Below are 24860 nucleotides of genomic sequence, written 5' to 3' on the forward strand. Positions count from 1 at the left end.
CGCGACTGCTGCGGTGTTTGTGTCATCATGTGTGTTTTCAGCCTTTATTTATCCACTGAGTTTGCCAAGCACATAATCTCCATTTGAGCCACATGCAGCTTCACATTCATCAAGTTACGCACTGTACATTTACACCTGAGAGGTTTCTAGTGGAACTCAGATCCAGCTTCACTGGAGCAGATTAGGGTGAAGTACTTGTTCAACTGCATCCCAGTGATTAATGAGAAGGAAAGAGTGCCACTGATTTTCTTTTTCAGCCCAGCAGGTCCAATGCTTGAAAGTAGAAAAAGAAGGCTCCAATATCCAAATAGGAGCTTAAAGCTACAAGAATTAAAGTTCTCTGATTTATTATAATAAATCAAACATTTGAGTTATGCAGCTTTTCATATCTTGAAGTGGAGGTAGTATTGTCTAATGAAGAGCTCCACACTTCAAATCTTCTGTGTAACAACTTTAGTCAGCAGGAGCCTCAGATGTTGATCTGCCGATGTGGCCAAGGGTTTAAATCAACAATCTTACTCATCTAAACCTTTGAGCTACTATTGACCTGTGGTGAACCCAGTTGTACTCATATCTCCGCCTTTCCACACTGCCTCTCTTTCTGTTCCCCTTATTGCTCATCGCTTCTCTATGGCATCTCACTCCCGTTGCTGGCTTTAAACTAAGCTGTGGAAATGAAAGTGCTCTGTGGATAAGCGGCGTACTGCCATGGCGTTATGACTGTCTAGGCTGAAAGTGCAGATATGGCACTGGGGAGGGGGAAGAAGGTCAAGATAGATCAGAGAAGTTATGAACCACATAAAGAAACAATGGCAATAACCTTATTTTATTTACAGGACACAGACACACTTTTTTTATCCTTTTTTTTTTTTAATTTATTTATTTTTTATGGGAGGCCTTTGTGTTATGTGGAAATTTTGTTTTATTGTTGAAAGTTTTCAGTAATCTCATTTACAAGTACGACATGGCTACTACAACAATGCATGCTTATGTTTTATATTCATCTCGTATTTATACAATGCAATAAAAACTTTAACACATTAGCTGCCACCCACTTCCATTATTTGGCATTCACAAAAGAAATACCTCATCCTTCTGTAATGGCCCTGCCAACTTACTCAACTGTTGCTGAACACAGTCATTCTCACCTCATAAACCAGCCAGCGGCAAAAAATACTTTTAACACATGTAGTACTTAGACAGTGATGGGCTTTTTGCTCGGGGTCATTGTCCTAATCTTTGCCTTAATCCGCTCAATTTGAAACAGTCAAAAAAATGTTCAGTGCAGCATGTGTCTCTGCTGAAAGATGTCTTATTAGGCTGTTGTGTGAATCTGAGCGGCTGCAGAGATCGCTGTGTACTTTGGATTTTACCTCATCAAAGTTTGCACTTTGCCGCATTATAACTGTGCAGATTGTACAGATGGCGTCTCAGGAAATAGGTTAATATGGTTGGCACACAAAGGCAGCACCATATACCTGTTATGAGGAGAGACTTGTTATGAAAACATTACGTAAGCCAGGTCGTTTAGCTCGGTTGTGAAGGTCAAGCATTCGGGTTAGTTCACTTTTAGTTAAAACAAAACAAAAGTTCAAGCTGCCATTCGAAAGAGTGAGTGAAGTTTACTTGTTTTCGTTATGCATGCAGTGCAGCCAGGGGCTTATTTAAAGCAGCTATGATCAATATTTTCATGTAACAGTAGATCAAATGGCTACTTGTTTGTGAAAGACATCACTTGTAGTTATGTAGTTATGTAGTTAAGAGACTTATCACCAGACTCTGCAGTTCCCCTTAAGCTCTGCAGAAGTTTTTAGCATCTTTCAGCTCATTGTGCTTCTATGGCATCTCCAAGGTCTAACTTGTGACACTAACACACATTCTTATCATGCAGACACATTGTCTTGAACAGTTTCTTAATCGGTGTTTATTTCCCCTTTGTTCAACAGACTTAACTGCACTCCCTGTGCAGGGCTCTGTCCTAAGGTGTGCATGGGTCTGAAGACTGTGGACTCTGTCACCGCTGCCCAGGCTTTGCGAGGCTGCACTGTTCTCAACGGGAGCCTGGTCATCAACCTGCGGGGAGGAAGTGAGTGTCTGCGATTTGTTTGGTAACAGATAACAGCAAAGAGAGCTGCACGTTACACACACTCAAGCAAGTCAGTCGACCAAAGAACAACGTAAAAATAAAGGCCACAACTGTGAAACCTACCAGAAAACAAGACAGTAATTCCCAAGAGGGGTATTGTGGCGTATGTAAGAAATTTGAACTATTTGAACAACAAAAAATCCATGTAGATAAAACGCAGACAATGCTAATACAGTACATTGAACTTGAACCTTAGCAATTAGACACAGAAGTTCCCATACCAAAGTAAATAAATATCAGTGCATCATTTCACAACTTTTATGCTTCTGGTATTTGAAATTGGAAAAAACAATTTACCCAAATTTGAGAGCACAGACAGTAGAGGACAGTTTGTTGCCAATGAAAAACCGTCTGAGAGCTTTTGTACCAAGTATGCTGCTGAAATCACTTTAAAGGCGTGTGTCTTTTGGTTTTCTGTAGACAACATAGCAGCTGAACTGGAGGCCAGCCTGGGCCAGCTGGAGGAGATCACTGGCTACCTGACAGTGCGACGTTCCTACGCCCTCGTGTCCCTCTCGTTTTTCCGCAAACTCCGTGTTATTCGTGGAGAGGAACAGGAAATCGGGTGAGACTCCGTCCTCTGAGCCCATCTCATCCTCGCCATTTCAGAGCCTCCTCCTGTAATTATGAGTTAAAAGCGGAAGGACTGACCTTTTCAAAATTTCTTGCTGTGGTAGCAGTTTTTGGTTAGACTTTCCCAAATCATATATGAGGCTTCATTCAGACGAGGTGGGAGACAGTTGTAGCACAATGGGCTACACTTACAGTAGAAATGGCAAAGGATCAACATATGATGCAAATTGTAGAGGAGGCATTCTGAAATACTTTTCTACTCATGTTTCTTGAGACGCCTTTTCAAGCCAAGTGTTATATGCATCATGAAAAGTATGTTCATGTAATCCTATGTGTTCATTTCTAGAAATTACTCGTTTTATGCCCTGGACAACCAGAACCTGCGGCAGCTCTGGGATTGGTCCAAACATAAGCTCACCATCCTGCAGGGGCGCATGTTTTTCCACTACAACTCCAAACTCTGCATGTCTGAGATCCGCAAGATGGAGGAGGTCACGGGAACCAAAGAGCGGCATATTAAGAACGACATTGCCTCCAAGACCAACGGAGACCAGGCCTCATGTAAGAGCCTCAACTCCAGAGATCATTGTTGCAGGAGTTACTATGGCAACAGGAAACACAGAGTCGTCCCTGATACAGACGCAAACATAGACATAGTTATTGTCATTTCCTGTCCTTGTGTGTTTGCAGATGTCATAGTCACATAGTTTAGTAGGAACAACCAACAGAGCAAAGCTCTCACAACGGTTAAACATGGTGATATAGGATTTCTGCTATTTTTGTAAGACGTGCACCGATATGTAATTTCAGGGCCTGTAACTATCATCTCTTCAGTACCTGTTTGTTATGGCCGATACGGATATGATAACCGATTATTATTAATCTTACAAATGCAAGACGTTTAGTTTTCTAATACAACATCAACATTTAAAGCCTTCATCATCCCTAGAATAAAGAATACAATTCATTGTTCTTCTTCAGAGACAAAGACATGGGCATAATCTCGCTTTTATATGTTTCAGATGTTTCCTTTATTAAATCGACATAAGAGAGAGGGTCAGGAAAGAAAAGTTCAGGATCCGGGAACTGAGTCTGGTTGGGTCCAACTATTCAGTCTAATTAGGCAGAGTTATTAGGTAGGTTTTTGCCACAGATCTTGGGTCGGTGTGTGAATATGTCTCGTACCCAAGTGGATCAGAGTGGAGTCTTTATAAGGTCTGATTTTGTGGTGCGTCATAATAATCACAAGAGAAAAGTGTGTTTTTTGAGGCAAAGGGGAGCGTGCGAATAGAGAAGTTCAGGGAAAATGACATAAGAATCGACTCTTTTCCAACTACAGCTGCTCATAATTGATTGCATGTCTTACTGCTTCCCTTTTCAGTTGGTTAGACCACATTTTGGATTAGTTCAGATTATCCTCAGGTGAATTTTAGACTGGTTCTGACTGTCCATAGGTGCCTTGTAGTTCAGTTGCACATTAGGGTTTGGATAGGTGTTCCACTGGTCTATTTTGAATTATAAAGATTGTACAGACCTCTGTCTAATACAAAGGTCTGTGTCTGATTAAACTGAGCCACTGACATGCACAAAGCCAGGCTAATATTTTTTTTATCAAGGGGCTTCTTATTGCTGCATGCTTGGTCTAGTTTTCAATAAGTACCTTAAAAAATATGATGAACTTGCCTCACATTTGCTTTGTTGTGTCAACCCTCAGCAAACGCGTCTGTGATCCTTCTTATCCATTCATCACATTTTTTGCAGCGTTCACGCTTTGCAGTGTCAAATGTCCAAGACACATACAGAAAGTTTTGAGCATGGAAATTCATTCTTGACCTCGGCAAAGCACATGTGGCACACTTAACTTGACTCAAAGGTCCACTTACTAGCTTTTTCTGAGCTCTTAACTGCATCTCACAGTCTGCATGAATGATTGGAACTGACTCATTTATCACATGGCCTAGGTGTGAATTGTCAGTACCAGGTGGTCATGTATAGGGCCCCTATCTGTATTCAGAAATAGTCTCTGGCGTCGGATCATTGATTGCTTTCCAGTCTCAGTGCAGGACGAAGAATTTTACCCTAAATGCTCTTGCACTATTGAATTCTTAACTCCACTCAGCTCCAACGCTTGAATTTTTATTTTGCACTACAGTTATGTAATTCTGTCCAACCACACTGAAGGCAAAGACAGATGTTCACGTGTGCACATAAAGTAAATATAGCTTTGCTTGTCTGCTGAAGACCATTTTATTTAGAATGGTGGTTAACAGTCTCTTATCTAAACCTAATCTATTAAAATTGATTGAGTAGGTGAAGGTAGGCGGCAGCTGCTCCAGGACATTGGGTTGTTAAATCAATGAAAGCAGATGTTTCTTCACTAATGTCTCCCAATAACAGCAGTTTAAAAACATCAATGATAACCTGCTTTACTTGGAACTTTTTCAGCTGTTTATTGCTTTTAATTGATATATGTCTCTTCTCAGGCGAGAACCATGTGTTGAGGTTTACCCAGATCCGAACCATGAGCGATAAAATAATGGTCAAGTGGGAACCCTTCTGGCCTCCAGACTTCAGAGACCTGCTGGGATTCATGGTGCTTTACAAAGAAGCGTAAGTTAATTTTCAGTCATCAGTCACCCACAGTCACAGTCAGACTTGGATCTCTGCCAGACAAATATTGTTTTCAGCTGCTTGAGCACTTTGTAGATAAGAAAAGTAGAAACATGCTGATCAGTTAGATCTGGTGGATAGTGATAACGTCAATTCCTGCTTCACTGACTCATTAAAAACACTTGCATAGAAACCGTGACAACACATTAACAATCTGAAAACAATCTGTCTTATTGATAAGATAAATTAATGGCAAACATCAAATTTGTTGTTTGTGTTGATTCATCAGTCGGTACAACCTTTAGTGGTGTTGCTGGTCACGCAGAGGTTTCATTGAACCTCACACACTAACGCTCTCATGATGAACAGACTAAATGCGGCAGACCCTAAAATATCTTCCTTTTTATTCCACACATTTTTCTTAATTTTGAAAACCCGGCGCTTGCAATACCCACAGTGCACTGACAGTTTGGTCAGAGACACTTTTCTAACTTCACACATACAGATTCTTTTGCCTTCAGCTCCAACCGGCTCCCTCTGGAGCCACAAAAGGCTTCATACAACTTTTTTTTCCACATGCACAGTAGTACTTCCTAAGACTAGCAAACAGTCTTTAATGTGTAAAAGGATTCCTCCTCTAAGCTACAACTTTGTAGGTATAATGTGCAGAATGGCGTGTGAATTCCTTGTATAAGTGGGTGTTTTACATTTAGCATGACCAACATGAGTCAGTCTTTCAGCTTTTGTCATGACTTGACATCTAAAAACATTAGAGCTGTCACCTTCTTAACAACTAAACTAATTGACTGTGGGCGGAAAACAACTTTGAATCTGTAATGGTCTGACCAAATTTAAAAATCAGTGTATATTCACAACTGGCCGTGCCGTTTCTTCGAGCTTGGGGGTGCTCTTAAAACACACTGTCACTCTGTTATATTGCACATCCACAGTAAACAAGGCGATTATTCTCTTTGTTTTTTGCTGGTTGGATAGGGATTGCACTGAATTAATTTCAACAAATAAGTAGTTAGTTCTCATTTGTTCAAATCTGACTTTTCGGAGTGACACCCCCACACAATGATAAATTCATCAGAAAGTGTTTTTGAATATCCTCCCTATGAACCAGCTGCATTTTGAGGGACTCTCTGGCCTTAGTGATGTTTACACAGCTCTTTTCCTCTTCTGACTGGTCCAGTAAATACAATGATAAATTGCTTGAAAGCATCAAACTGAAACTCAATAGCCTTTCTCAAGTGAAATACAATTTAGGCCTACACATAACACACTTTTCATTTGGATACTCTTATTGTTTTTCCCAACACAGACCTTTTCAGAACGTAACTGAGTTTGATGGGCAGGACGCCTGCGGCTCCAACAGCTGGGTGATCGCTGACGTGGACCCTCCACGTCGAGCCTCAGAGGGGGACAAAGAGCAGTTTGAACCAGGTCATCTCATCCTGCCGCTGAAGCCGTGGACACAGTACGCCATAATGGTGAAAACCCAGCTCTCAGCCTCTGACGAGCACCAGATCCACGGAGCCAAGAGCGAGATCATCTATGTTCGCACCAATGCCACCAGTAAGACTGATTCATATTTGTGTTGTTCAATGGTTCTTCAGTAAAATAAATACAACCTTGTTGTGTTTCAAATCTCTGGACACCACCCCTCACCCCTCACCCCTCACCTCGTCAAACAGATATTGTGTTATGTGTGGCATTAACTCGCTCTTAAAGATCGTCAGTGTAACTTGGTGAACCCTGCAGAAACCTTGTAAAAGCACAGGTTGTGATTATGATAAGTTCCCACTATGGAAAAGGCCTGTATGAGCATACTGAGTCACTCCTATAATGAATTCTCCTCAGATTGTACAAGACTTCATTCACTTATTTTTAGGCTGATCTTGAATCCACATTTCCTGCGGTGTTACTATCATTGACTGGCGGAGTCGGTGTTGGTGTGTGTCAGTCTGGCTGCTGCCAAAATGTCCTTGGCACAAGAACAGGGAAGAGGAAGACAGATGGCACGATTCGCCTGGGGTGCCACTGACCTACAGGGCGCTACCTCGTGCAAGGTGTCTGCATCAGTTGGTCACGCAGCGATCATAAATCTCTTCCCCAGAAACTAATTGTACTCTGCCACCCACAGAGTGTGTCGTGTGCAGTTTGGGTTTGTCGTAGTCATGATGGCCCGTCTAAGTGGCTTCCTTTTACTCAATGTGCATTTCCTTCCTGATAAACAACATCAAACATGACAACCCTCACTCACGTGAAACAGGCTTCCAGCAGTCAGCCAAGGGAGGGTTGTTGTCTACCCAGCTCCGGATCCTGGACTGTGTCACTTTTAACCAGCAAACCTCGTCAGAAGGGCAAAGCTGTCATTACAGATAAGCTGTTGCTGGTGAAACTTAGTCTGACAATGCGGTCGGACCAGTGTGTTGCACTGTCATGAAATGGGAACGACAAAATCACACTGTGACAACGAAGCTCAGGTCTCTCTGTCTCCTTAGGGTTCAATCTGACATCCCCACGCACCGCTCCTTGCTCACATCCGTTCTCCCGCTCACACACACTTTCTATAATGTACAATGTCAACATTTAAACTTATGTTCAGTCTTCTCAGAAATATATTTTTTTTTTTACTTCAGGCGAGGACATTTTCAAGAGGTTTCTTTGCCTCCCACTCAAAAATCTGATTCATATGTCAACTCAAAAGATGCCTCATCCACAGTAGGATATAAGGTGATGCCAGTCAGTGTTCAAGCCACATGTAGCAAGCAACCTTTTTTTTCTACTTTTTTATCAGCTGGCCACAGTTGATGCAAAATCAAAGATCAAAAAACACATTTAGATGTAGATTATAAACAATAAGTGGCTGGTACCAGACCCCATCCTGCTTTTGCAAATCACACAGTGACTAATGTTTGTTGTGCCTTTTGTGTTAGTGCTGTTAATCTGTGTTCACTAAGTAGAACCCAGTTAAGAACAGAAGAACATACATCACATCCTACTTTGTTTTGCAACTTGAAAATACCAGCGATCTTTCAGTCATATTAATTCTTAAAATGATGTGATAGTGAAATTTTGCTCATTAAGAAAATTAACATAGATAATTTGAATTTTGTGTTTTCACAGCAAAGTTTGGAAATATACAAAATACCACAGCTGCTAAAACTACTGAAAACAAGAACTGAAACAAAAAATCTAAACCACAGTTAAACACACAAAAAAGAACTGAACTAAAACTACCAAAGCCACACTGAGAACTACGAATAAACTAAAACTGAAATACAATTATAAACCAGAAGTACCTGCAGTTTCTGAAAGTGCCTTCCAGAAATGTGCAAATCACAACCTCTATAGCAATAAACCTCTATACCTCTCTTTCTTGTGATGCCCATAGTGCAGGAAATACTACCAAAAATCAATATTTTGTTCATTTGCCCGTCACTAACTATAGTGACAGTGTTCATATTATCAATTGATCTATTATGAGGGGAATACAAACATTGAGTAATGTAATTACCAAACAGAAAAACAGGGGGAATACCCAGAGCAGACAGCTGCTGGTCAAAGGGCAACACCCTGCCAGTAAGTGTGATATGAAATGCAAATGAGATTGAAACAGCGTTTCTTCTTTGCTGTGTTTGATAAATCCCAATGATTCATTTGTAGACATTTGCTAATTGGGACGTCAGTATACCAGACTTTCTACATTGATTTCATTAGATCTTGTCTCAAAGTCACTTTCATAACCTTCTTTTAGATAAGATTTGATCTTTTAACATTTACTAAATTTTTACAGGATGTTTTTAACAGTAATGGTTGTTTTCTTTGGTAAAATCATGACGATTTCAATATGAGAAATGACATTTTAAGAAAAACAGATTCATTCATTAATCTTATAATTTTTTGAACTGCTTTGCTGCACAATAAAACTTTAAACAAAATTTATACTGGCAGTATTTAAAAAAAAAAAAAAAAAAACCTTTGCTTACAGAAAATCAGCTTTTCAGGCAACAGGCTGAATATTTATATTTTTATTCATAATTTAACTTACTTTTAAATAGTTTTAATGCTTGTACCCTGTGTCTCACTCATTTCTACTTTGTTAGCTTTGTGTTTTTGTTTCACTGCTGCACAACCAGTGTTTTGGGACATACTGTATGCTTTCGGAAGTCTAATTTGCTTTCATTCATTTTTCAGGTCCACGATTCATATTGTACCATGTTATATATATATATTGTTTCACCCCCCGTCTACCGAGTAATAAGAGTTCCTCCTTACTGAACAACTTCCTCTGTATTTCTGTGATGTGTCCCTAGAACCCTCGGTCCCGCTGGACCCCATTTCCTCGTCCAACTCTTCCTCCCAGATCATCCTCAAGTGGAAACCTCCCAATGACCCCAACGGCAACATCACTCACTACTTGGTGTTCTGCCAGCGCCAACCTGAAGCCAGCGAGCTCTACAAGTTTGACTACTGTCAGAAAGGTGAGTCTCATTGTTTGCGGTTGTCCTGTTATTGTGTCTGCTGCATTTTTAGTGGTTTTGTGTGTCTGACTGTGTCTGAGAACGAGAGAGGAAAAAAAAGAAACAACTTTTGCCAGCTTTCCATTAGTTGAAGAGCTGTTCTCACTCGAAAGCTATTGATGACCTGAAGTTGCTCCAGTTTCCTCACAGGATGCTCTGTAATGACTTTGTGATCTCATTCACCTTGACGGGTAATTCATAGGTAGAAGATTTTATTTCGATTTTCCAAATAAATATCGACCCCCATTATATATAAATCAACACAACAAAAATCCTACAATCTTAACAACATGCATCACAACAAGCTTTTCCAGAACCAGCTAAAGACGCCTTGCTGTTTCATTAGCTTTAGGAGCCCTGGCAGGAAATTAAATGAAACATTACCACGTGATGGCAGCAAAATGTCTAAGGCACGGTGTTAATGGTGCCTCTGCAGGATGAAATATGTGCAACAGAAAAACATGACACAATTTGTGGAGCGGTTTTTATCTTTGAGTGCATTTTAATCAGAGTGATCTTCATGTAAATTGAACCATTGTTCCTAACAGAGATAGCGCTATTCTGTTCCGACTAAGCAAGAGAATCAGATGGAGGTAAGGTACAGGAATCTTTTTCGGGTGATGTTATGTAGTTTAAAATGCACAAAACGTTGTACGAAGACAATCAGGATCTTCCCCTCACTCTGGCTCGGGTTCAGGCAACGTTCAGATATTTATCTTAGTAGAGTTATTCCTGTCACAACCTGACCTGCGTCTATGCCCTGCCATCACTGCCCTTCCATATTAGCACACAACCGAGCCCAAGCTTTCCTCTTTTGAACTCCCATAACTCCCACACACCCAGAGAAATGGGAGTCTGCGGGGAGGTCATGTCACTAGTAATTCATCTCCACTACAGAGGGTGAAGACCTGGGGATGACAATGACAGACCTGCCCCTCAGGCGTGTGTGTGGATATTTGTGCATCAGACTGTGTTATGTGTCTGTGTTAATCTCAGCTGTCATCCCATTCTCTCTGATTGATTGTTTTTTTTTCCACTCTGGTTGCCATGTCTGCCTCCTTTTCACCAGGGATGAAGTTGCCATCACGGGTGCCCACTCAGGTGGACAGTGACGAGGAGCAGAAGTGGAACCAGACAGAGGAGCAGGGCCAGGGGACACGATGCTGCGCCTGCCCCAAAACCGACAAAGAGCTCAAGAAGGAGAAAGAAGACTCAGAGTATCGCAAAACCTTTGAGAATTACCTGCACAATGAAGTCTTTGAGATCAAGTGAGATAACTGACAACAGAATTGTCTTTTTAAGAATTTAACGTTAAGAAAGCTGTAGTTTTTGTGTTTTTTCATTCATGAACGTTGTCCTCTAGAGGACTGTTTTTTTAAGGTAAAGGCTTCTGTCAGGTGCATGGACAGACAGAAAAACACAAAAATAATGTTTGTAAATGCATCCAAGCACAGTCCTCAAGCAGTCTATACAACATGTTCTCCAAGCACATCGGGAAAACAAAACTGTTTAAAATTGATCCAAACGACCACAGTGGAAGACAGAGTGAAAAGCTGGCCTGTCGTTGTGAGAGACGAGATGTGATATTGTTTAAAAACGTGATAACGGCGCACACTTTCAGGCAGTCTCTCCTCGAGGAGTTTCATGGTGTTGCACTCAGTTGCTCACAATAAAAGTGAAAAATAGTTGAGTAACGTAAAAAAGAGCCAGAAAGAGAATTTCAAACTCTGGCTCCTTGCTCAGTGCTACACAGCTGCTCAGGCAGCCGTGTGAAGCCAGTATGAATGTCAGATTGTCGGTTTTTCCCTGTTATTTAATTCTACGTTTTCATCCTTTTTAATTTTTTAGATTTTCTTCCTCCCTCTAAATGTCTTATGCTGTTTTTCAAACTTTGATGTCTGTTATACTTTATGTGAAGCACTCTTAACATGTCTTGCCTTGTCTAGACGCTCGAGACAGCGACGCTCTGTGATGGGCATCGCCAACCGAACGCTCCCCTTCCACACCACCGCCCCCAGCCCGCCCGAGGGCACACACATCCCCAATGACGAGGAAACCTTCGAAAGCACCAAGTCTGTGGTCACGGTCCACGCCAAAGAGTCCACTGTCATCTCCAACCTGCGGCACTTCACCAGCTACCAGATTGAGATCCATGCATGCAACCACCCGACCGACCCGGCCCGCTGCAGCATGGCAGCGTATGTCAGCGCCCGCACGATGCCTGAAGGTAAAGAGACAGTGAGAGTTTGATTCCTCTGTTGCCGTTACTAAGGAGATGGATAATATAGGTTTATGTATTAAACCCTGTCATTAAGAGGGTCCTGCCTACTTCAGCTTTTGACTGTCTGATCATTATTTATTTATCTAGTTACTTTTATTAATAGTATCGTCACAGATCTTTCCCTCTCTTGTGGAAGTGATAATCTTCAGGATTCTTATTTGTTTATTTTAGCAACATCTTTGGTTCTGAAATGTTCATTACTGATTTTTTTGCACTTTAAGCTAAACATGACACATTTTACACAAATCTCTTAAAGCTGCGGTAATCAATATTTTTATATTTACAAGGGAAAGAATGATACGTATAATGAGAAAAGTATAACTTGAAGTGAGAAACCCACCTCAGATAATTATTACTTGACTGCTACCTGACTTGCAGTTCCCCCTCAGCTCTACAGAGCATTTTCATTTGTTTCAGCTCATTGTTTTGGTTTTACAGCTCACGACTTTAACGTTCTGGTTGAATTCTCAGCTGCTCCCAGTTTATCAGCTAAAAACCAGATATTTTTCTCAGAGGTTGAGACATAGCTGAGAGAAGAGTGAATGTTGGTCTTAACATTCACCAAGGGGCCAGAAGTCGCTGGTTTCTGTCCATCCTATCAAAGCAAACCGTTTATCTTGGCACAAGTGATCCACTGCTTTACGCTAATAATTGTTTAAACTTTTCTCAGGGTTTAATCGTGAAATTGACGTCTCACTTTCATCCTAAGTGTCGATGTCTTCAAGTTCCAAATCAGCATCCCGTTTCAACCAGAATTATGTATAATTATATGATTCATGAAACCATGTGACTTTGTTCTCCGCAGACAAAGCGGATGACATCGTTGGTCCCATCAGTTACAATGTGGCAGAAAACACTGTGCACATCACATGGCTGGAACCTGTGGCCCCTAATGGTATGATCATCCTGTACGAAGTCAACTACAAGAGACTGGGAGACTCTGAGGTGAAGGAACACACATCTGCACACACATCTGTCATGCCTTTATTGTTCTAGTGTATGCAGCGTCATGTGTCGCTGGGTCACAGAGTACATGGGTTCATTTTAAGTTTACCGCTACACATAAACTCATTCTTACTCAGAAAGCACTTTTCATATTTCCCTTCCTCATTAAACACAATAGCTCGGAGCAGTAATGAAAGACAATCAAATCAAATTAAATGTATCCATCTTAAAGCTCGCCATGCAGCACAAATAAGAGAGGCAATGCTTATTACTTGACTTGTATTTAGAAGTTTGGCCTTGTGGTCTCAGTAATGTCATTTGTTTGATTACTTAAATGAAGAAGTCATTTTGTCGTTGCACCATGTTTTAGTTGCTATGGAGACTGATCTACAAAACATTTGTCCGATGCTGCAGACTGTCATTTGCTGTGGAAAACAATAATAAAAAAAAAAACAACTCAAATGTTTCCACAGTGGAAATATGGAAACATGAACAATTTGAAGTATTTTAGTTTCCTCCAACATGAGTCAAAATGTTATTTTAAACACGATATTTAAAACTGGGAAATTATGAAGCAGCTGTTTGTCATGCGACATTGTATATTCTTTGTTGTCCCCTGTAGGAGCTGCACTACTGTGTGTCGAGGAACATGTACAAAGTGACCCGTGGCTGCAAGCTGAAAGTGATGCATCCTGGGAACTACACAGTGAGAATCCGGGCCACATCGCTGGCCGGGAACGGATCCTGGACCGAGCCCACGTACTTCTATGTCCAGGACGCAAGTAAGTTTCCGTCTGCCGTGAAGGCGAACCAAGCCAAGACTTGGTTTAGTAGGAAATTCCTTTGATCATTTTCATACTCTGAAAAATGTTTGTGAATAAGGAAAAGTTCTTGAATGAATGAATGAATGAATAGTCTTATTTTTCTGTCTGGCCATTTACATGACCCATCTCTCATGGAATTAAACACCGACACATTAATAAACAACAAATCAAACATTTTGCTATGGAAACCCACCAGCATCATACAGCAGAATATATTGAACTTGTACAAGAATGAATAGCCTACACATAAAGTTGCAGGACACATCCAACAATGGAAATTAAATAAACGTATACGCACAGCTTCACAAGTGTAAACATGATTTACAAATAGAAACAAACATAATCCAGACAAATTTATGTCAGTTAAAACATTATATGTCTGATTTAGATGGTCTGTAATCCATATAGATGAAAGTATAATGTTATCTATCATAAGTTGTTCTTCTGCTATTCCATGCTTTAGAAATATATTCAGAAAATGCTAAAAACATTAAGAAAAGGTATCAATTCTCCATCCTCAATTCTAATCAAATCTTATCATACTTAGTAAATTCAAGCTGTTTGTAGCTGCTATTCATTAACCTTACTATCTGACGCTTTCTTATCTACAAACTGATCAGCTGTTGACTCAGTCCTTTTAACCATTATCACACATGACGAAAAGCCTGCTACTAATTGTATTTGAAGCTCATTATGTTCACAGAGCAGCATATTGATTCTAGCTGCGGTTTAACGTGTGGGTTTCATAAGAGCTTGTTTTTGTTCTTCACCTGAAATGTGACTCATTGTCTGGGCGGTTGTGTTGAACAGGCGATCCTCTCTACGTTGTAAAGATCGTCATCGGGCCGGTCATCTGCTTTGTCCTGCTGCTGTTTGTGGCTGTGACAGGATTCGTCATGTTCAAGAAGAAGTATGCAATTATCCCATCCTGTTAAAGGCCATTTTCTTATTATTTCATAACTCGTCAACATTTTATGAAATGCTTTTTTCTTTTTCCTTTTAGTCAAACTCAAGGGCCAAGTGGTCCCATCTACACTTCTTCAAACCCAGAGTATCTCAGCGCTAATGATGGTAAGCGAAGGTTTTAAGCATTTTGATCAATAATACAGACGCTGTGTTTTCTTTTTTAACCTGAAAGTGGATTTATAGTTTTGATTTAAGCGATTATGGCACCTTGTTAAAAAATGTAACTACAGTTGGTCAGCTTTGGCGGCTTGTTTTCTCTCGCAAGTTAAAGAAAGGCTCAGTCACTTCTTCCCTCTTCCTTTAACCAGCAGAGCAAAGAACACCAAAATCACGGTTTTCTGTCACAGTGAATGAAAAATCTTTAACATGGCATTTCACACCAGTAGTCTCCAATTCAGTAAGGAGAGGAGACAAACCTTCCTCTGTGTGGACAATGTAATACGACCTGATCATGTACAATACAGGGCTCAAGTGTTACAGTGGTACCATCAGCAAAATCTGACGTTGAACTTTAAATCAAAGCTTGACAGCAATAATCCTCACCACACCCCTTGTGTCAAGTATAAATCCCCCTTCACTCAAATATGGGTTTTGCTTATTATTATTTCACTTGGACATTTAAGCTTCATTGTGCAAAATGGTGAATGTGTTTGAAAGTTTGACACTACATGTGTTGATGGAAGGGAGTTTCTCTGTGTTTTCCTAAGTGATTTTATAACATTTTAACACTAGTAATTAGTGATTATCATGAATTACATGATGTCACTGTTAACTCTCTGCTTTTTAAGCCTTTCATTTGCATTTAAGGATTCAGATCAATTCCCAGATTTCATCTTGATTTCTGGAACTTCCTTTGACGGATCAAGATTCAGAGATAGTTGATACATATAGATGTCTCCAGAAGAAACTTTATTTGGCACATGATTTGCACGTGTACATGATGAAGTCTGATTGGGTTTATTAAATAAACATTCAGTGCAGTTAGGAAAAACTTCTCTCTCTTCTATCAACGCTCATTCATTCAGTTCACATGGTCCAAAGCCAAAAATAGTTCACACAACTCTTCACACTGTAGCATCATATACCTTTAATGAGGTTTCTTATTAACATTTAATTCACTTGAAATAATGCCAGTAACCCGCTCTCTTGTGTGCCTGTGAACTCAGTCATCATAACATGTAATATGTAATGTATATGTTTCTGTACATGTGTTTGCAGTGTATGAGGAGGACGAGTGGGAGGTGGCCAGAGAGAAGATCAACATTTTGAGGGAGCTGGGTCAGGGCTCCTTTGGCATGGTCTACGAGGGCATCGCCAAGGACATCATCAAAGGCGAGCCGGACACACACGTCGCGGTGAAGACGGTGAACGAGTCGGCCAGTCTGAGGGAGAGAATCGAGTTCCTGAACGAGGCGTCGGTCATGAAGGCCTTCAGCTGCCACCATGTGGTAAGGAGAGACGACATCTTTTGCAAGAAGAATTCATATTGTACATAGAGGATAAATCATTGGAGCAATCGTCATGGTTGCATAATGTGATCGAACTATACTGAAATGAAAAACTCCTCGTCCTCGTCTCCCAGGTGCGTTTGCTGGGTGTTGTGTCCAAGGGCCAGCCCACCCTGGTGGTGATGGAGCTGATGACCCACGGAGACCTGAAGAGCTACCTGCGCTCGCTGCGACCTGATGCTGAGGTAATGAGTTTACAACAGTCAACCCTGCATCACAAAGTGTAATTTTGTTTCATGAGTTGCTGACATGAAAAATAAAACAGAATTTTCTATATGAGCAGATCGTAAATCTAAAATCTCTTCTTGTGTCCCCTAGAACAACCCCGGGCGTCCACCGCCCACTCTGAAGGAGATGATCCAAATGGCTGCTGAGATCGCAGACGGCATGGCTTACCTTAACGCCAAGAAATTTGTTCACAGGGACCTGGCAGCCAGGAACTGCATGGTAGCTCACGATCTTACCGTCAAAATAGGAGGTACGTTTTTATTAAACACAACAGAAACACAGAAGTTGATTTGGTTAAAGTCAAGACATGTGGGATTTTTACTGGACACGTCAGTCACTGTCCCGTCTGTGCAGCCCCTCAGTGGCTTCAACACCAGTGTTTAGATACTGACACTGAAATCTGTAGGAAAGTTGAATAAGACACATTCAAAGACACCAAGCCAGCGCATGTTTGACTGTAACTAACTTAATTCATAACTTTCATCTTTTCTTCCCAGACTTTGGTATGACGAGAGACATCTACGAGACAGACTACTACCGGAAAGGAGGGAAAGGCCTGCTGCCTGTCAGGTGGATGGCACCTGAGTCTCTGAAGGACGGTGTCTTCACTGCTCATTCAGACTGCTGGTCAGTGACACTTCAAACTTCAGGTTTATGTGTTGCTATAGGTGCTGTGCATAGTATGTATAGTTATGAGTGATAGTCAAGTATTACCTAAAAGTAAGAAAATGAACGTGGAGCAGCCGGATGTTTGGAAATCCGGTTTTGTTTAGCAGAAGTTTTATAATGGTTGATGTTTCTAAATCTATAAGCAGCTCCTCAGTTGCAGCTTCCTTTTTAATACAGTACCATTGTTCATACTTTACACACACATAGTAAGTGATAAGTTGATCAACACAAGAGATCTGAGTCCAGACTAGAATAACAAACAGTAAACACATCACAAATTTTAAAACGTGAGACCAGAACGCTTGTGTGCAGCTAACCAGCTTTTTCAACGTTCAACGTTGGTTGTTTACCAGCAGTGCAGCCGCCGCCTCTGCCCTTGGCCTACCTGTTCATTGCATCAAGTGTTTACAGACAGATCCACTCTTGTTAGGTGTTTAATTGGCCTGTCCTCATTCTCCCTGTGTCGCTGTTGTTGTCGTTCCTCCTCCTGTTTGCCAGGTCATTTGGGGTTGTGCTGTGGGAGATCAGCACATTGGCTGAGCAGCCGTACCAGGGCCTGTCCAATGAGCAGGTCCTTAAGTTTGTCATGGACGGAGGTTTCCTGGACCGACCAGACAACTGTGCAGACAGATTGTAAGTACAAGAGCAGGGCTACATTTGATACGGACAGAAAAACTAGTTTAGTTGTTATATGTAAATTATTTCTAACCTGAGTCAAGTCGGTTTGTTTACATAGCCCACAATCCCAAATTTGCCTCAGAGGATCTTGTAAGTTGCACTAGAGTTGCAATAATTAGTCTATACATCAATTAGCCAATTGGCAGAAAATTATCCTGCAATGATTTTAATAATAAATGAATCGTTTAAGCCTTTTATTAATGAAAAATGCCAAACTGTCTGATTCTCTGCTTATCTCTGTTTTGACTTCTTACTGTAAACTGAACATCTGTGGGTTTTGCACTGTGGGTCGGACAAAACAAGACATTTGGAGACATTTTTCATGGTTTTCTGACGTTTTATAGATCAAACAATTCATTGATCAATCGAGAAAATAATTGAATCTGCGATAAGAAATATAGTTAGTTTCAGACCTAATCTGTGCAACAAATAGGGAAAACAAAAGAAACCTTAGAGAGCAACATAGGGGGGAGGTCACTCTTCAGGATGGACAGATGTAATGCAGTGTCAATTCAGTCATAGTTAAAAGTGGTGTTGTACAGGATTAGATTATATTATATTATTTTCTGCTCCTCTCAGCCCCAAACCCATTCATTCTTTTTGAAAATGTAAATCTTAAATTTTCATTTTAGTTTTTCTTTAATGGCAAAGTAGTTTTAATGGGCTCATTAGTTTTAAGCAAATGTTACTGAAAAACAAAGGATGTATGCATGAATAATGTAGACATCAGTATCATTTAACTGTGATCGCACTCTCCCTGTTTCTTCACCCAGACACAACCTGATGCAGATGTGCTGGCAGTACAACCCCAAGATGCGTCCCACCTTCCAGGAGATCATCGAGATGCTGCGCGAGGACCTGCATCCTTCCTTCCAGGAGGTTTCCTTCTTCTACAGCGAGGAGAACAAGCCGCCCGAAAGTGAAGATTTTGATCTGGACATGGAAAACATGGAGAGCATCCCGCTGGACCCGTCGTCCTACTCCCACAGGGAGCAGTGTTTGGACAGGGACGAGGCCTCCTCCATGGGCCTGAGGGGCAGTTACGAGGAGCACCACATCCCGTTCACACACATGAACGGGGGAAAGACCAACGGACGAATACTGGCCCTACCACGGTCCAGCCCGTCCTAACATACTATACACATCCCGTGCATACACATCGATGCTATAGATTTAAATATATTTTTGTCTTTTGTTGTCATTTTATATAGATCACACTTTTATCACACTCTCTTCAGAAGCCCCTCAGTGTAAATCTCAGGACCTTATTTTTCTCCTCAGATGCCACAAATACACACTACAGCAAGTCCACATACGGACACAAGAAGACACTTTTTTGTATTGAAGGATGAATCTCCTGCGTCTCTCTTGTTAATGATTGTAGTTTATATACTGTATATATATATTGCCAAGTTTGTGCTAGACTGGGTGGATAATGGATTCAACTGTGAAACAAACTCTTGACAAACAAGAAGGCTGCTAAACCCACTGTCCCTCCCTGAGTCCAGACTGTGTCCCTGCCCCCTACTTCAACAAAAGGGTTCATCCCTGGGTTGCTAAGTTTTGAAAAAAAAAGTGCCCTTCTATTTTGTCTGTGGCCTACATCAGTTGTCATGGAACTGTGTCTGAATCTTCGTACGCAAGTGGATGACGAACTGATGAAATGAAAGACTTTGGGAACTCTCTGTTGGATGGTCGAAGACGACCCATCCTTGAACAAACTCTTATCCACTGGAGAAGCTGGTTGAAGTGGCTTACCTCCTCACACTCTGCAGTATTCCAAAATGGCTCACAGGATAAACACAGGACTTTTGTCGGGTTATATTTTTTTAATTTATTTACCTGTCTTTCTTTTTGTTCTTTTCTTTTTTTTTCCTTTTTTGAGTTTTCACATTTACAGCTGAAGGATATTTAAACTGTTTTCAAAAACATGTTGGCGAATGAGTTCCTCAGATTGACCAATAGCTGCTTCTTTGGTATATTTTAGTGGGTATAGAAGATAAAATATATAAATATATATATATAAATATATTATTGATGTTTTTGTACATAGCTGATATGTTGTCATTCTTGAGGTATTTCCGGTCATAGAAAATGTTTTTACATGTTAGTCTCTTATGTTTATTTTTTCTAATCCAGAAAATCATACTAATTAGCTTTTTTGGACTCATGATCAACCAGCAGCACTTGGTCTTTTTGCTATGCGATGCCTGGGAGAAGCATTTGGCGTCTTCAGCTTAAGATGTCTGCCCATCATATCAAGATCAAATAAAATAGTGCTGTAAATAATGCAGCAAGGTGCATTCATGAAGAGGCTCTGGCAGTGCTTCTGTTATTTTCCAGATGGTGATGTGTTTCTTCAGTGAATACTGTGTCTCTGTGTATATAGAGGGAAGTTGGTTTTCTCTCATTGAGTAGAGCATGGAAAGGCAGGGGTTTGTTTCCAACAGATCCAGCCATGCAAAAATGTAATATACACACATTCAAGTCAGTTTACATACAAAGTAGAGCCTGGCTGATGTGGGATTTTTGAAGCCTGTCCATATTTTGATATTTGAGAGTAAAAAAGAAATACAGTTACACTATGTTTTGGGAGTTATTCCTCTTTTAAACAACCACTTAACACTACACCTTAAAAAAAAAAAAAAAAAACATTTAGCAATGATCCCTCAAATTTGGTTAAGAGTTGTGGCAGGTACGTACAAACTTTTACCAGAAATACAAATTTTAAAAATATGATAAAGAAATGTTGGATCAGACTGTAGTGTATTTGGGTTTGACAGAGAAGTGCTGTAGTGCAATGATGCCACCTACTGGACAACAATGATATGGAAACTCCCCTGGCTCATCACGAACTCTGCACTCAGTAGGCAGTTTACTGGGTGACGTATGGTGAGGATGCAGCACAAGGCGAGGCAAAGGCCAAGCTTTCCAAGGTACCAGAAGGGGACAGAGAAATTAGATTTCAGGTCCAGAAACTCTGAGAATAAATGTCCCATTCCTTTCCAAAAAAGGCTTAACATATGGACAAGACCAAAAAAATGTGTGTATGAATGTTCGACACTCCCTCCAGCAGGAGTGCTGTGACCCACGTAATTTGGATTTCTGGTTGGGGGATAACAAAGAAAGCAGTTAAGCAGTTTGATCTTTGTGGAACTGAAATCTCTTTACCTCTTCCAACCATATTTACATTGAAAAAACAACCCGTTGATATTGAAGCTGGAGTACTTCATTAACTTTACTGGGACAGCCCAATACTGACTGAAAACGTATGTCCATTAAAGATATTTAGAAAGACAGGTAATCTTTAAGATAAGGTAAAGCAATGTCCTGGGGTACATTGAGGGATTTGCAGCTCGTTTCACCTGCACAGTGCAGTTCAGGTAAAGTGAGGACCACGTCTGCTATTTTATCATTGTTGGATTCATTTTAAATTTATCAAAAATTCTGCCACTTTCCATTCCTCTGGATCAACCAGCTCCGCTGCCAATATCCACACCGCTTGGAGATGTTTCACATCACCTGTTGCACTATGATACAACATGTCAGTCTGTTCCAATCATGAAATACAACCTGTATTTAGTATGTACTTGTTCAAGTGATTTAGATTCTACTGAATGGGTTAATGTCAGGACAAGTAGGTCTGTACCACTTCATATTTAAAGCCAGTCATTTCAGAGAGGCCGAAGTGAACCACCAAACCAGTCTTTGAAAGTATGGCGACTGGCTGACAAAACATTCTCAGCACAAGGTGTCCGCTCAGTAAATGTCCAGGAACTTTCGACTGTATAACACAATCTTCCCCAGTAGATAGTCACTTGAGCACTTGAAGGACTCTTGGTCCATGCTTGCTTCAAGATTCAAATCGAAAGTTCAGTCTTAACATTGGAAACAGAAGTTGAGAAAACATTCTTACCGAAAGGTCCACTCTTTTTACTCATGACTTCCTGAGTACTGTAACCAAGCAGTGTACTCAAGTACAGTTTTTTTTGGTGTTTATACTTGAGTATTTCCATTTTGTGCAATCATGTACATGTAATATTGTAGTTTTTGCTCCACTACATTTATCAGATACAGTTACTCCTTATTTTAAAAAATAAAAAGAGATCAGCATAAAACAGTGTACACAGTAATCAACATCAAAGTAATCAAAGTGAAACAGGTTTGTCATTATCAAGGCCAACCCAAGGCTGAAGCAAAATAAATGGCTGCTTAGGGCCCGAGTAGCCAACAGGGGGCATGTTTTTATGCCTTACTCTACTGACTTTTTATTCCTTACTATACTATGATGTTTTTATGACGTACTACACTGACATCTTTATACTATGACTTTTTATGCCTTACTATACTATAACCTTTTATGCTTTTTATGCATGTGGCAAGCTTGAAGTTTCTTGGCATCCACATCTACGATGATTTCTCTAAACACAACAGCGCCTTTACTTACTACAGAGCCTCAGGAAAACTCAACTGTGCCCCAAAATACTGGTGGACTTCTACCGCTGTACCACTGAGAGCATAATCATGAACTGCATCTCAGTGTGGTATGGCAACCGCTCCGCATCAGACCGTAAAGCACTCCAGTGTGGTTCCCACCATTCAGAACATTTACCATAAACGGTGCCTGGGTTAGACGAGGAACATTATTAAGGATGTCTCCCACCCTAACCATGGACTTTTCACCCTCCTTGCATCTGGCAAGCATTACAGGATCCTCTGCTCCCGCACCAGCAGGTTCAGGAAGAGCTTGTTCCCCGAGGCTGTGACCCTGCTGAACTCCACAACACCACTCCAACAGCATCATTGCACTCATTACTGCACTGTTTACAGTACTTTTATGATGATGTTATTTGCACTATTCATATTTTGCACAGACTAAACCACTTACACTTCTAATGATGTTCCATAATGACATGTAACCAACTGTACATAATTATATTTGTTTATATACTCTACATACTCTGCATATAACTAAATGTACATATACTGTTTATACTGCATAACATCACATCAAAACTCTTTATCTAACTCTGTCCATTTCTCTGTACAGATGTATTTAGATTATTTACATACCACCTCTCACTGGACATATGGTAGGATATAGCCTCACTTATGCTGTAGTACTTACTTTTTAACCTGCACATATCTGTAAATAATGCTATTTTACACTTCTGGTTAGATGCAAACTACATTTCATTGGCTTGTATCTGTACTGTGCAAAATGACAATAAAGTTGAATCTAATCTTAGTCTGAGTTTTTATATATTACTATACTATGACTTTATGAATAACTATACTGTTACTTTGACTTACTATACTATGAATTTTTATGACTTACTATACTATGAATTTTTATGACTTACTATATTATGAATTTTTATGCCTTTATATACTATGACGTCTTTATGCCTTACTATACTGTGACGTTTTTGTGTCTTACTATACTGTGACTTATTGTACCATACTATACCATGAACTTTTATGCCTTAGTATCCTATGACTCTTTATTTCTTACTATCATATGACATTTTTATGTCTTGCTATAATGTGACGTTTTTGTGTCTTACTATACCATCGCTTTTTTCTGCCTTACTATACTCTGACGTTTTCATACTTTACTATACTATGATGTTTTTATGCATTAAATAGTATTTTTGTATGTGATTTTCTTCATAATTTATAATTAAATTCAACCATACATGTCTATCTTTTATATTTCCATAGACTATATAATGAACATATACTGACAAGCTTCAGGATGGATATATATATATATATATATATATATATACAGACATACTAAAATACATGTCTGTATTAGCCAGGCATATATATCAATATATGAAATTGTTCCAATATCTAACAGGATACACATGTAATTTTTACGTACATAGGTTATACTGTATATACATATATGATTTTACTTCATATGTTCATATATTTCATATATGGAAATTCAACACATGCACATATATTGCATTTGCGTATGGGCATTTTTGAATGTCAATTCAGATCTTATATGTTAATAAACCGTTTGGTTGATGTTGATCTCAATAAAAAGTCAGTCTCTTTGTTTACGGAGGGGTGGCAGGGTCGTCGCATCCCTACTAATGTTGAGACCAAAATCTACGCCCTTGACCAAATCAAATTCTGCTCAAGGCCTCATAAAGACTTGGGTCGGCTCTTGTCATTATCACAATACATTGATCGATACAGTTATACAATAACATAGGAGATAGTTTAATTATTTTTCAGTGGAGGAATGTAACTAAGTATATTTACTCAAGTACTATACTTAAGTGGAATTTTAAGGTACTTTTCAGGAGAAAATATTGTACTTTTTACTCCAATACATATATTTCTAAGTTTAAGTCAATAGTTACTTCATGTATTCACATAATTAATATAAAATATAATCACCATATAAATTCTGATGTATTGTTACAGATTAAGCTATCAAGTTATACAACTAGCTATAAAAAGTAGTTAAAATTAGTGCGACTTCTACAGGCTGCAACATTAAAGTGATGCTTAAACATCAATGCATCAAAAACTATACAATATATTACTCTGAAATGTGTGAGTTTGTATGAATGTGCTTTCACCTTTTGATGCTAATACTTTTGTACAATGCAATTCTACATTGTTGTATTAGTTCTTTCAGTGTTAAACAACTGCAGTATTGCAGCAGAGCATGTAGGGTCATACTGACAGAGACATGGCATGGATGCCTAGTGGCTGCATTAATTTAAAGGCTGTGTGTGAGGAGCACACAGTCTTGATGAATGAATTTGCGGAATGTGTTGCATTGAACCAAATGATTCCCACAATGCTTGTAGGGGGGGGGAGGGCCCATCCAGAGGAGGCTGGGATTTCTTTCTTAAACACCCTCTTCCCTCCCCA

At 39.9% G+C, this 24860-nt stretch overlaps 1 protein-coding gene across 1 annotated transcript in view; it reads left to right on the plus strand.

Annotated features, from left to right (window-relative positions):
• insra (insulin receptor a) overlaps positions 1-20268 on the plus strand; it is a 52162-nt gene extending 31894 nt beyond the window's left edge. Inside the window, exons 4-21 of the mRNA XM_023425364.2 lie at positions 1947-2086; positions 2567-2711; positions 3066-3280; positions 5203-5329; positions 6654-6907; positions 9652-9819; positions 10928-11126; positions 11805-12085; positions 12945-13084; positions 13707-13866; positions 14719-14818; positions 14912-14979; positions 16093-16322; positions 16457-16567; positions 16701-16860; positions 17108-17237; positions 17778-17912; positions 18731-20268. Coding sequence (XP_023281132.1) covers positions 1947-2086; positions 2567-2711; positions 3066-3280; positions 5203-5329; positions 6654-6907; positions 9652-9819; positions 10928-11126; positions 11805-12085; positions 12945-13084; positions 13707-13866; positions 14719-14818; positions 14912-14979; positions 16093-16322; positions 16457-16567; positions 16701-16860; positions 17108-17237; positions 17778-17912; positions 18731-19088 — 3121 coding nt within the window. The 3' untranslated portion in view covers positions 19089-20268. The remainder of the gene's footprint in view (positions 1-1946; positions 2087-2566; positions 2712-3065; positions 3281-5202; positions 5330-6653; positions 6908-9651; positions 9820-10927; positions 11127-11804; positions 12086-12944; positions 13085-13706; positions 13867-14718; positions 14819-14911; positions 14980-16092; positions 16323-16456; positions 16568-16700; positions 16861-17107; positions 17238-17777; positions 17913-18730) is intronic.
• Positions 20269-24860: the final 4592 nt, after the last annotated feature.

This window comes from Seriola lalandi, unplaced genomic scaffold (assembly GCF_002814215.2).
Source record: "Seriola lalandi dorsalis isolate HSWRI2012SDOR001 ecotype SW California unplaced genomic scaffold, Sedor1 jcf7180002054777, whole genome shotgun sequence".
NCBI classification, from domain to species: Eukaryota; Metazoa; Chordata; class Actinopteri; order Carangiformes; family Carangidae; genus Seriola; species Seriola lalandi.